Here is an 11,891-nt window from a genome sequence, read left to right as displayed (position 1 = left end):
CCAGTTCGGGAGCGCCGCCGGATTCCCGCTTTCTTCTCCAAGCTGCTGGTTCTCCTCCCCCCGAACGCAGCATCACTCTGGCACAAAGCTGGTTCCTGCTCGTCGTTCATGCAAGCTTTTATTCATTCTCTATCAATCAAACGACCTTTTTTGAGTTGTTATCAAACATCAGGATTTGATCCACCCGCAACTTAACCTTTCAGCACCCGCCTCTCACCCCGTCAATATCTTCACACTGCCCTGGTTTTCGACAGAACACAATAAGCCATGGCTTACTCTCCGGCACCGGCATCGCCAGCTACTGGCACAGCTGGACAAACCCTGAGCAGCAGCCTTCACCCTAGAGGCCGATCTCCAAGCCCCGCGACGAACGCGCCCCTCTCGAAACGGGACAAGCGCCGCGGAGCACTACAAGAACGGCTGCACGATCTCACGGCGACCTTCAGCCATAACCGAGACGCGCAATTTCGCCAGCAGCTGCATACATTGCAGTGCGATATGACATTGATCAACAATGCGGATCCGTACTCCCCGGGTCCGCTGCCCGACTCGGCGGAGGAAATCGCGGCTTTGGTTGAGAAGACGATCGGTGGGGGAGCTTTTGCGAAGGAGATGGCTAATTTGTCTGGCATGTGGTATTCAAGGTTTGTGCAGGAGGTGAATCAGGCTAAGGAGGAGAGGGATGCCGAGTTGGCGGCACTTGTGGTGAGTTGAATCTTTACCTTTCTTCTTCTGCTTACTTTTGTTACTGTCTAGAATGCTTGGAAGCTGACGTGTGCAGCACCGTCATAACAACAATCTAGAAAGGTTCCAACGGGAATACGCCTTCCGGGTGCACTTCGCCGGTGAAGAATACAACAACCTCTCCTCGACCCTGCGCGAACGGCTGGTACAGACAATCTCAGGGAAGAAGGCCCGGTTGATGCGGGAAAAGGAGCAGCTCGATATTGCTGATACCAATGCTCTCCTCCTTCATCCCAATCAATTCAGCATTACCAACCCTGCCAGTCCTGGTGGTGTTCACGGCAATCGTAAAACCCGGCATACCCGCCACCGAGTCGACCTAGACGAATTGGGCAACGGGATTGTGTCAGAGTTCAATAAAAGGAAGAGGAAAGCGCCTGAGGAGGATACTGGCTCTCCGGTGCGGGATCCGAACCCGGCCGAGCGGGCCAAGTCCCAGTTGGCCGAGAAACAGCACGCGCCGACATATTCTATCCATACTCTGTTCACGGAAAAGGAACTCAGCGCACATGCCAATCAAGCCCACGTCGCCACGGTGCATTTCTTCTCGACATCCAAACGGGCTGATCAGCCTTCAGGCACTACGACGAACGGGAATAACACTGATGTCGAAGAGTCAGGCACGGGTGACGGTACCGGGCAGGAAGATAATGGCACACCAGCCGCCGACATGGTGCGCACCGCCAGCCAGAATTACCATGCGACACGCTCCACACGGACGCACGGCAATCATGCGCTCAATGCGCTGGCCGAGCTGTCAGACAAGCCCGCGGTCCGCCCGAACCTGCCATATAATGTTCTCGCCAATTACCACGCGAGACCGAACAGTAATGCGCCACCGCTGCCGTCTCTGATGAACGAAGAGGTAGAAGACGATTGTGCTCGGTTAGACCGCTTGCACAACAAGTCTGCGGGTTGGGTTGACCGTAACCTGATCGAACTGCTTGTGGAGCGGGTCCCGGCCGAGGTGGATGGGACCCCGCAGAATCCGCACCGGTTTAGTCTGTTGCACCCCGACTTTCCTACCGATATGGGGGTGCATCTCTACCCGCTCAAGACTAATGGCAGAGATGTGGAGCTCCAGAGCTACGAGCGCACCAAGAAGGCCAGAGCGAGCTAGCAGGAACAGCCTTCTCGCTCATCTACTTCTTTCTGGCGTTGTCTATGGTCTTGGATTGGGGTTTGGGGTCTATGGGGCATGGGAATACCATGTCGGCGTTCTGGCTTGCGTGTTGGTGTTATTGGTGGTCAACAACGTTATCGTGTGGTCGAGCACGCGCCTATGCGAGGTGACCATGGTAGCATTCGCACTTTGTGATTGATCCATGTCTTCAATGCTCACTTTCGTGTGATTGGCGTGTCGGATATAGAGATTCCACTCTTGCGCGATGATTCTATTTGCTGAACTTCCAGACTCGTCCATTTGTTCTAATTTGACAGTTCTCTCACGGATATAATCAAGTCATTGATGCACTTCCGCGCCTTCACTTCTCCAATGTGCCTGTTCGCGAAAGGATCAGGTCCAGCGTATTGGTATTGTCCTCCATAGGTACCTAGATACCTTCTCCCTCACCATTGGTGATCAGGTGCATAAGGATCAACTCCTCCATGCTGCCCGACGCAGCCAATCATGTTATTAGAAATCCCTCCGGATTACCAATCCGCTGTGACGTCATTCTTGGCATTTGACTTGCGCCTGATTGGTCTACGTAAAGTCCGAGCTGACAAAGCTGATGCTTCTGGCTGTCGTCATTGGTTGTTTCTGAGCACGTCATGTCTGGGGAGGATTGGAAATTGAAGGACGACACTTACAAAGGCGACACAGGACGGACACTTTTGGAATCATCCTGGATGATTACAAATGGGCAGGATGATACAGCAGTCTGCACGGTATATAAGGGTAGGAAGGATGTGTGTGCTGAACAACGACATCATCTCGCTCCAGAGCTGTATGAGCCAACGTTAACCACACCCGTTCTTCAACCTACAGAATGTCGACCACTACCACCGCCGGCGTCAACACCGTCCCCAGAGGCCCCGTCGACGTAGAACTAACCTTCTACGAGCCCCCAGCCGACGGATCTACGCCTTACAACTACGTGGAAACTCCACCTGCTGGGGTCCCACCCCGCAACTACGGCGAGAAAGTACACAAAGTATCGCTAATCGACATCCGCGGCCACGAAGCAGACTACACCCTCGACACACACGCCTTCCAAGTCCTCCAACACATCCCCACAGCAACAACTTACTCCACCTTCGACTCCGACGCCGAAGTCCAACGCCTCTACTACCCCGAAGTGGAGCAGCTGCTGAAGCAGCACATCCCCGGCGCCCAGCGCATCATCATCTTCGACCACACCATCCGTAAACAAGATCCCGCCGCCCCGCGCCAACCCGTTAACAGAGCACACGTCGACCAAACCCGCAAAGCGGCGCAGGACCGCGTCCGGCTGCACGTCAGTGATCCAGCCGAGGCAGAGCGCATCATCAGCCAGGGTGTGCGTTACCGCATCGTCAATGTCTGGCGGCCGTTGAACGGCCGCGTGGAGTCTTCGCCGCTGGCGTTTGCGGCGGCCCCGTCCGTCGACAATGAAAACGATCTGGTGGCTGTGGAGCACCGATACCCGCATCGGACGGGTGAGACCATGGCCGTCAAGTATAATCCGAACCAGCGGTGGATGTATCTCTCAGGGATGGAGAATGAGGAGAGGTTGTTGTTGAAGTGCTCGGATAGTCTTGCGGCTGCAGCAGCGGAGGCGGGGCAAGGGGGAGCCATTGCGGAGCGGGTGCCGCATTCTGCATTTTCGGATCCGAGGACGAGGGAGGGTGCGAAGCCGAGAGAGAGTATTGAGGTGAGGGCTTTGGTGATTGGTTGAGTGAGCGTAGTTAGCTCACGAGCGGCTCGTGAAGGTTGATCTTGAAATGACAGTCTAGATGATGATGATGATGTTGCATAGTTGTACAGTTATTTTGTTCACTGAGTGTAATTGATATAATGAAGGGTTCATCAAATGTGCCATGCCGTCCCTGTGATGAGTGGATGACGCTTGCAAGCAGATATCCAACCACGGTTTCTACGATGATGGCTTGTCTACACTGCAACCACATCACAACCTCCCTCTGACCTCCCTCTGACTCCCCTCGGTTGATCTAATGTCAAATCATGGCCGCAACACACGGACGAAAATCCACCGCGGACAGCAACGTCTCCGAGCCTCACGTCCTCCGCGGCAATGTAAGCCACCAAGTCCAAGCCTTCACCGACTGGTCGCAGGCCCGCCGATTCCGCATCCTCGACACAATCAAGCACGACCACAGCGAGATCAAGTCCTTTTACGAGCTGATCGTCAGCTCCCCCGGCCCCGAGGAACAGACCAAATACCAGAACCAGTTCACCTGGGAACTGGCGCGGCATACCGTCGGCGAGGAGCTCGTCATTTATCCCGCGCTGGAGAAATACCTCGACGACGGGAAGGAGTTGGCGAGGAAGGATAGAGCCGAGCATCAGACTGTCAGATCCCTTTTCCCTTTTTCCTTTGTATGTAGTGGGGAGTGAGGGCGGCCTGCTGACGGCCTAGCCACAGGTAAAAGAAAAGCTCAAGGCCTTCCAGGACATGAAATCCACGGACCCGCGCTTCATCCCCACGCTGCAATCCCTCTGGGATGATCTCCAGGAGCATATACGTCACGAAGAGACGGAGGATATCCAACTGCTAGAGGACGTGCTCTCCGAGCAGGAAAGCCTCGGGCTGTCGCAGTCGCTGAATAGGACAAAGTTGTTTGTGCCTTCGCATGCGCATCCGGGGGCGCCGTCGACGCCGCCGTTTGAGACTGCTATCGGGCTGCTTACGGCGCCGATCGATCGGTTGTCGGATCTGTTTCGGAAGTGGCCTGCTACGTAGAGCTGCGAACTTGGAATTGGTCTTGATGGTTTGCCAGCGTTAGACTGGGATAGCGCAGAGTCAGTGTGCTGGGCTATAGCAAGTGATGTATTTGTCCCGGCAGGAGATTGGTAGGAGCTATGTAGTGTCAACTGTTCTCTTGCTGCAGGGCTGACGACCAATTCCAAGCGGTCCGTTCATCCGCTTCATGAGTGTGTAGTAGCTATAAGGGCTTCAAGTCCTGGTACATCTGCAATGCGATATTTGGTTGTTCTGTGGATAACACTTCAGCTCCGACCTGTCAGTCCGTGCATATGAAAAGAATGGATGCTCAATGCCCTAAACTCGTCTTCAGATCGTTATAGATTGCATGTGCACAAGCAGCGGTGCTGCATGTCTCTATGCCACGAGTAGCCAGTCCCCCCAATTCTTCAAGATGAACATGCGTCACCAATGGAGAATAACTCTCACTCATTGTTCTAGGTGAACTGCAGATGGTGACTTTCTTATGCAAATCACTGGACATACCCCCGCTAATCAGCGGGTACGACCTCTGGATCAAGCGCTGAATCATCGCGTCCATACTAAGCGTTTAAGTAGTTTAGCGTCAGTTGTGGTCTGTTTTTCAATCTGTCTTTTGTGGGTATGTCGTTGGATGATAAATACATCCCCATTTTCTATGGTCTCTGTAGGAATCCCTCCCCTCTCAACTTTCAGCCCCCCTCATCATCCGATAATATGGTGGAAACATCTCCAACGCCCCAGCTGCCGCTACGGATCGGTACCCGACGGTCCAACCTGGCCATGGTCCAGACGGAAGGCATCCGGGACCGCCTACAGAAGATTGGCCCGGATCGAACCTACGAGATCGAAGCCCTCCGCACAGCGGGCGATCGAGACCAACTAACAGCGCTGTACGACTTCGGCGCCAAGAGTCTCTGGACGACCGAGCTGGAAGAAAAGCTCACCTCCGGTGAACTGGATGTCATTGTGCATTGTCTGAAAGGTAATACTCGAATTCCGTTCCGTTCATCTTTTGATGAACTGCAGTGCCGAGTTTGACACACGACACAGATATGCCGACCACGCTCCCCGACACTTGCGAGTTGGCAGCTATCCCGCCCCGCGATGATCCGCGGGACGCACTGATCATCAAGGCCGGGCTGCCCTACACAAGCTTGAAGAGCCTCCCTGAGGGCGCCGTCGTCGGGACATCATCTGTGCGGCGCTCAGCCCAGCTCCGCCGTCTGTACCCGCATCTCCGCTTCGCTAACCTCCGCGGCAATGTCGAGACGCGTCTCGCGAAGGTAGACGACCCGCACAGCGAGTACATGTGCATGGTCATGTCTGCCGCGGGCCTTGAGCGGGTCGGCCTCAAGCATCGCATCAGCCAGTACCTGGGCTCGAGGGACGGGGGCATCCTGTATGCCGTTGGGCAGGGCGCTCTGGGCTTGGAGATCCGCAAGGGAGACCGGAAAATGCAGGAATTGCTGGGCCAACTGGCGGATCGGAAATCCACACTGGCTTGCCTTGCTGAGAGGTCTCTGATGAGGACCCTTGAGGGTGGGTGCAGTGTTCCTATTGGGGTTGAGACGGAGTGGATGTCGTCGGGGGACTTGAGGATGGATGCGATCGTTGTGAGTCTGGATGGCACCCGAAGCGTCGAGGATCGCATTACTGCGAGAGTCGAGGCGATCGACGAAGCAGACGCGCTCGGAGAGGAACTTGCGGGAAGACTGCTCGAGGCTGGTGCAGGGGAGATTCTGAAGGATATCAATGCGAACCGGCCTTCCAAGGACTGAGATGGGCTATGTATTAATCACCCTGACTGATTCTGTTCGCGCCTAGAAGAAACAGGTGTCCTGTCTTTCTTACGGGTGTATAATCCGTCCGCGTTACCGCGGATTGGGTACGATGTAAACTAGCTATCTGCGATCTTGTACATAGAACGAGGGCAACAATGTTCACAACTTTATATAGAAGAACCTATGGAGTAAAGAAATCAAGCCACATCCAGGTACACGGGCAAAGTGTATGTCTTAATAGCTTCGAGCAGGCTGGAAGGGCTCTTGACGATCTAGTATTATCCAGGAAAGAAATAACGCAAGAGATTGAAATACAGTATTACTTCGCAGTGATTATCTGATGTAAGAAGAATGAAGGTAGCTGACAGTTACATGTTGGGACGGAACAAAGCACATTTTCGCAGTCGGATTAGTAAAGAGCACCGAAGAGCGCGGCGACAGCGACTGCCCAAATCATGCTCGAGACAGAGCCCGAGGAGGCATCGTTGGACAGGATGGGACCGGCGGTTGGAGAGGCAGTCGCCGACGCGGTGCCTGGCTGGGTCACCAGTGTCGAGGAGGACAGCCAGGGGTTGGGGATCCGGCTTGTGGGCCCTGCGGAGGTCGGGGCCGGGCCGGGGATCAGACCGACGGTAGTGGTCGAACCCGCGGTGGCAGTTGAGAAAGCAACCTGGGGCACCGTCACGGTGTAAGACGAGTAGGTGATGGTGGTGCAGGGGGCGGAGGGGGCGGAGGGAGCGGGAGTGACGGCCGCACCACCGGTCAGCGTGGCAGTGGCAGTGGCAGCACCGGTAGGAGCGGTGACTGCATCGACGCCGGTGGGGGTGACGGTGGGGACCAGGGTGATGGTGGTCGGGATGCCGGTCACGATGCCGGGGTTCTGGGGTACGTAGGCAGCGCAGATACCAGTGAAGTAGGACAGAGCGGCCTGGACCTCCGCCTGCGAGGCTCCCCAGGACTGCACACAAGCGATGACCTTGTCAGTGAACTCGGAGGATGGGCAGAAGCAGCTGGCGTCACTGTTGGAGTCGCACTTGGGGAGCAGGCTGAGCCAGGTGTTGATACACTTGGGCACAACGTTGGGGCACGGGGCCGAGGGGACAGACGAGGGAGTGGTGGTCACGGAGGGCACGTCGCTGGTCTCGCTGGCGGTGACAGGGGACTGGCCTGTGGGAAGGGTAGTGCTTCCCGCAGTGCAGCGAGTGCAGACGGTGGCGGTTGAGGTCAGAGTGACGGTCGAGACAGTGCTGTAGGTGGAGGTCGTGACGGTGCCGCTGGTCGAGATGGTTTCCGTCACAGGGCAGGTGGTCACGGTCTCGTATGTCACCACGGTAGTGGTCATATCCTCAGGGGCAGGGGCCGTGGTCACAGGGGCGGCAGACGAAGGGGCAGGAGTGGCGCTGGCCTCGCAAGCCGTGCAGATGGTCGAAGTTGAAGTCAGAGTGACGGTCGAGACAGTGCTGTAGGTAGAGGTCGTGACGGTGCCGCTGGTCGAGATGGTCTCCGTCACGGGGCAGGTGGTCACGGTCTCGTAGGTTACAACAGTCGTGGTGACGTCCCCAGTGATGCCAGGGGCAGTGCTGGAAGGAGCAGGGGTCGCAGGTGAAGTGATGGCCGGGGTCGAGGAGCCGGACTCGACAGGCGAACTGCCAGTAGGGGTGCTTTCACCGGAGGTCTCAGAGGGAGCCGTCTCGGAAGGAGTCTCGGAGTCGGTCTCGGATGGAGCAGTCTCAGTGGCAGTCTCAGAAGGAGTGACGTCGGGGGTGGGGCTTCCAGAGCTCGAACCCGCATCAACAGAAGAAGGCAGAGAGACGGAGGCAGTCTCGGTGGCAGTAACGGGGCACACAGTGGTCGAAACGGCAATGGTCGAGGTGATGACACTGATTGAGTTGGCAGGGCAGTCGGTCACCGTAGGAGCGCAGCTGGTGATGGTGATCTCACTCGTAGTGTACACGGTCGAGGTGGTCCACTGGACAGGAGTGGTAACCGGGACAGGCGTCGTGATGGCTGCAGAAGACGACGTGGGGACAACATCAGACGAGGAAGGAACAGGAGTGGGACTGACAGGAGTGGACGATCCGGAGCCAACGGGAGTGGAGGACGATTCGGGGCTGGCACCAGTCTCGGTTGGCACACCAGCGGTGGGAGTCGAGGTGGTCTTGCCAGGAGAGCAGTCAAAGTCAATGCTGTGGACACCAATGTCACAGTCATCATCCTCCGATCCCTCGGGGGGCTCGAAGCTCACGGAGGTGGCACCACCACACTGGTCATTGGTGACCTGGGTACCGTCGGGCGAGCAAGAAGCAATGTTACGGCAGGTGGAACCATCGGGCATGCCATAGACGATGTGCACCTCGGTCTCCTTGGAGGTGGAGAGGTGCAGCTTGCTAATGGAGAACCCCTTTTTGTCTTGGCCGCAGGAGAACTTGGGGACAGATGAGAGCTTCCCCTCAATGGTTTTGCCCTGTGGGCCATTAGCATGTTGCTATTGTGATGAGGAAGGAGAAGATTGAGCCGACTTACGAAGGTACGTTTCCCCCAACCGGTGCTGTCACTGCACTTGAAACCCGAGAAATCGAAGCCTCCATACGAGGAGAAAGATCCGGAAGAAAGATCAGACCAGTCCCAACCACCTTTCTGATGATCAGTGCACTCGTTGTCTGTGTTCTCAGGGTTGGAGTAGCACTTGTCCGTGACCCACCACTAGAGAAAGTCAGTCAGGTATACAAAAGACTTCAGGGACTCACTGGCACTCACCGAGCCAGTAGCCTGGGCCACGGCGAAAAGCGAAACGAGAGTGACCGAAACGGCCTTCATGTTGAGTTTGTATTTGTGTTAGAGCGACAGACAGTATAGATCAAGACAGGAAGAAAGAGTTTTGAGGACCAAGTTGCGTTGAACCAAAAGAAGGCCCAGAAGAATAGTACTACTATTATTGATATCGTACACCAGCGACAACAATAATCCGAGGGCAGAGTCTATGAATAGAAGAATGACAATAACCCCGAAGGCACAAAGAGTGAATCCGACGGGTGAATGGGCGTCTGTGGGATCACAGTCCACCAAAGAGCAACGACAATGAGTAGAAAAGAAAGCGAAGGTCGACTTGGTCACAGCCAAGGCAAAGTGATAGAATTAGGAAAACAGAAAACAAGACAAGACGCTTAGTTCTCTTCAACTGGAAGAGGGCAAACAGCTCTTTTTAAACACCGGCCACAGGGCTCTGGCAACATGAAACGAGCCACAGCATTGCAACATTGCATGCCATTGACCGATTCTGGAGGTGCAAGTGAAACAACCACATGCCCCCTCATGATCCATCAATAGGGAACAAAGAACAAAGGCCCTGGTGGTTCTGGGACAATGGACCAGTCCACACGGGCCATTCACAGGGCACCGGGCGGGGCATCTTTGTCAAGCATTGCATTAAGCCCAAAAAAGAAAATAAGACATTCTGAGAAACGCCTCTTTTCAACACATCCAGCAGACAACCGTTTGAGAGGCGGTGCCTAGGTTAACTGGTGAAACCGTCAGACAAGAGCGCTGTTGCCAATGAGCGATCAGAGTGGAAACCCCTCAGGGGCCAATTGGCCGGCATGCACTAGAAATGCAAACCGCCTGAAGTCGCGCGCTAGTGCAGGAACAGAGCAGAAAGTAGGTAATGGTCGGGGAAGCGCGAAGAGCCACCAATCATCTTAACCGGCGCTGTCCACATCGAGGAGACTAGACCACTTCGTAGGAGTCTTGTAAAACGAACTTCTCACATGGTGAGCTCACATACCTCGACTGGACTAACTAATCAAACCGAGAATGCCGACGTCTGCGGGGCCACTCAGTCTAGATCCGGACTCAGTCCCTGACTCCTGGAGGGCTTGATTCTTCCCTGCAGCGGTTCGCTGATTATGGTATGTATATGGCAGTTGATTTGTCACTGTCATGGTCATGCACAAGCAAAGGCACACCTCTGTGAAATTGCAAAAAATGCGGACATGCGGTGGAAGGGGCTCCGCAGGCGCCCAGTCTGCAGACCCGACATTGAACTCGCAGTAAGCTTGTACAATGCCAAAGATGGTGATGATCAGGAGTATCATCACAAATTATGATTAAAAAACAAAAGGTGAAAAGTCACTCGGTCAATACATGGAGGACGGATGGACGGGATTGAACGGGTCGATGATTCCAATAAGGTAGATAGTGGGGGCTCGTACTCCATAGAAGAAGAAGAAGAAGGGAAAAGAAAACCCGCAGCTACATATTCTCGACAAATCACCTGTTACACGTCAGATTACATTACCCAACAGACACAACACTCTCCCAGTATCCCCAGGCTATAGCATGCACATTCAATGGTAATCTGCAGCTTGCTACTCCGTCAACATGCAAACAAACAAAAGAAGGATAGGAAGGGAAAAAAAAAAAAAAAAAAAAAAAAAAAAAGAAGTCCAAATCAAATTAAGCGAAGCAAAAGCAAGTCCCCGGCCAAGACCGCTGGTGTCTCGCCCTGAAACTCTTCCAGTCTCATCACCCCTCAATGGCGCCGTCGGCTACTATATTTATCGAAAATGAATCCTTGCTCTACTCCGTACTGACTCCACGACCAAGTGTCTAAGCACTCTGAGTCCTCCGTGGACCATTGATCGTCCAAACAACCAACAGACAATCATCAAGAACAAGACCCTCAGTCTGTTGTGTTTCTTCACAATAGCCGCCATCAGCTCGAACGCGCATGATCTTCACAACCAACGAATCATCCCGCATACCTCGATGAGTAGGCAGGGATCCGGTCAATTCCTGCACGGGATCCTACAGATGGAGTGAAGTAAGTCAAGGTCAAGAGCCTAAGTGAGAGCAATTAGTATGGCATCACTATAGACTATTTCCCGCTGTGGCGCAGATGAACCCTCATGTCGACTTCGACCACGAGTCCATGCTCAGGAGGGGATCAAATACCCTCCTGTCAACTCGTAAACCGTACTCTGTAGTCTGGTACTACAGCCTCGGAAGGTCACATTCGGAATCATACAGCCAGCCACTTAATGTACTTACTGTGTATGCAAGACGGACTTTTAGCTTGGTCAAGCCTAGCTGGTGCTAGTAGCTACTACCGTAGCTGCCCTAGCAGTACTACTCTGTACCTCTGCAAGTGTTACCTGATTCCAACCCCAGAGAGTCACTCCATTCTCACATCAAGTGTCAGTGCTCGGTCATTGACGGTGGGCCAGTTGACTCTATTTACAGCACGGACTACGGACTAGATGTATTATTTGGTACTGTACTGTGTAGATACCGACCAGGAAAGGCTCTTTTCGAGTTGCTCACCCAGTCATACTCTGAGAACATTTCAAGTTCGAGCCCGAAGACTCTTCCAGGCGTCGATGGTGTTCTTGGCAGTGTCACACGATGCCTGCACTAGGCACTCGGCGGAATCTGTCTTAGCTTAGCTATTATATATGCGACT

General features: G+C 54.3%; 5 protein-coding genes across 5 annotated transcripts; 4 read left to right on the top strand and 1 right to left on the bottom strand.

Annotated features, from left to right (window-relative positions):
* Window positions 1-267: 267 nt before the first annotated feature.
* AFUA_3G13150 (Sds3 domain-containing protein) lies at window positions 268-1,864 on the top strand (the record flags this gene model as incomplete). The annotated part of the gene is made up of 2 exons (XM_749214.1): window positions 268-705; window positions 782-1,864. The coding sequence occupies 2 exons, from the start codon at window positions 268-270 to the stop codon at window positions 1,862-1,864; spliced, it is 1,521 nt and encodes a 506-aa protein (XP_754307.1).
* A 653-nt stretch (window positions 1,865-2,517) lies between these two features.
* On the top strand, window positions 2,518-3,623 carry AFUA_3G13140 (putative methyltransferase; the record flags this gene model as incomplete). Its single annotated transcript, XM_749215.1, has 2 exons — window positions 2,518-2,693; window positions 2,735-3,623. 2 exons carry the CDS (start codon window positions 2,518-2,520, stop codon window positions 3,621-3,623), a joined length of 1,065 nt encoding a protein of 354 aa, XP_754308.1.
* Window positions 3,624-3,910: 287 nt separating this feature from the next.
* On the top strand, window positions 3,911-4,649 carry AFUA_3G13130 (HHE domain protein; the record flags this gene model as incomplete). The annotated part of the gene is made up of 2 exons (XM_749216.1): window positions 3,911-4,258; window positions 4,332-4,649. 2 exons carry the CDS (start codon window positions 3,911-3,913, stop codon window positions 4,647-4,649), a joined length of 666 nt encoding a protein of 221 aa, XP_754309.1.
* Window positions 4,650-5,273: 624 nt separating this feature from the next.
* On the top strand, window positions 5,274-6,430 carry AFUA_3G13120 (porphobilinogen deaminase; the record flags this gene model as incomplete). The annotated part of the gene is made up of 2 exons (XM_749217.1): window positions 5,274-5,634; window positions 5,703-6,430. 2 exons carry the CDS (start codon window positions 5,274-5,276, stop codon window positions 6,428-6,430), a joined length of 1,089 nt encoding a protein of 362 aa, XP_754310.1.
* Window positions 6,431-6,842: 412 nt separating this feature from the next.
* AFUA_3G13110 (extracellular serine-threonine rich protein) lies at window positions 6,843-10,841 on the bottom strand (the record flags this gene model as incomplete). The annotated part of the gene is made up of 3 exons (XM_749218.2): window positions 9,191-10,841; window positions 8,957-9,136; window positions 6,843-8,897 (listed from the first exon to the last, which is right to left on the bottom strand). Exons 1-3 carry the CDS (start codon window positions 9,248-9,250, stop codon window positions 6,843-6,845), a joined length of 2,295 nt encoding a protein of 764 aa, XP_754311.1. The 5' UTR covers window positions 9,251-10,841.
* Between the last annotated feature and the right edge of the window lie 1,050 nt (window positions 10,842-11,891).

Source organism: Aspergillus fumigatus, chromosome 3 (assembly GCF_000002655.1).
Source record: "Aspergillus fumigatus Af293 chromosome 3, whole genome shotgun sequence".
NCBI classification, from domain to species: domain Eukaryota; kingdom Fungi; phylum Ascomycota; class Eurotiomycetes; order Eurotiales; family Aspergillaceae; genus Aspergillus; species Aspergillus fumigatus.
The sequence above is the reverse complement of the archived record's forward strand: the minus strand, read 5'-3'. Positions and strand labels throughout refer to the sequence as shown.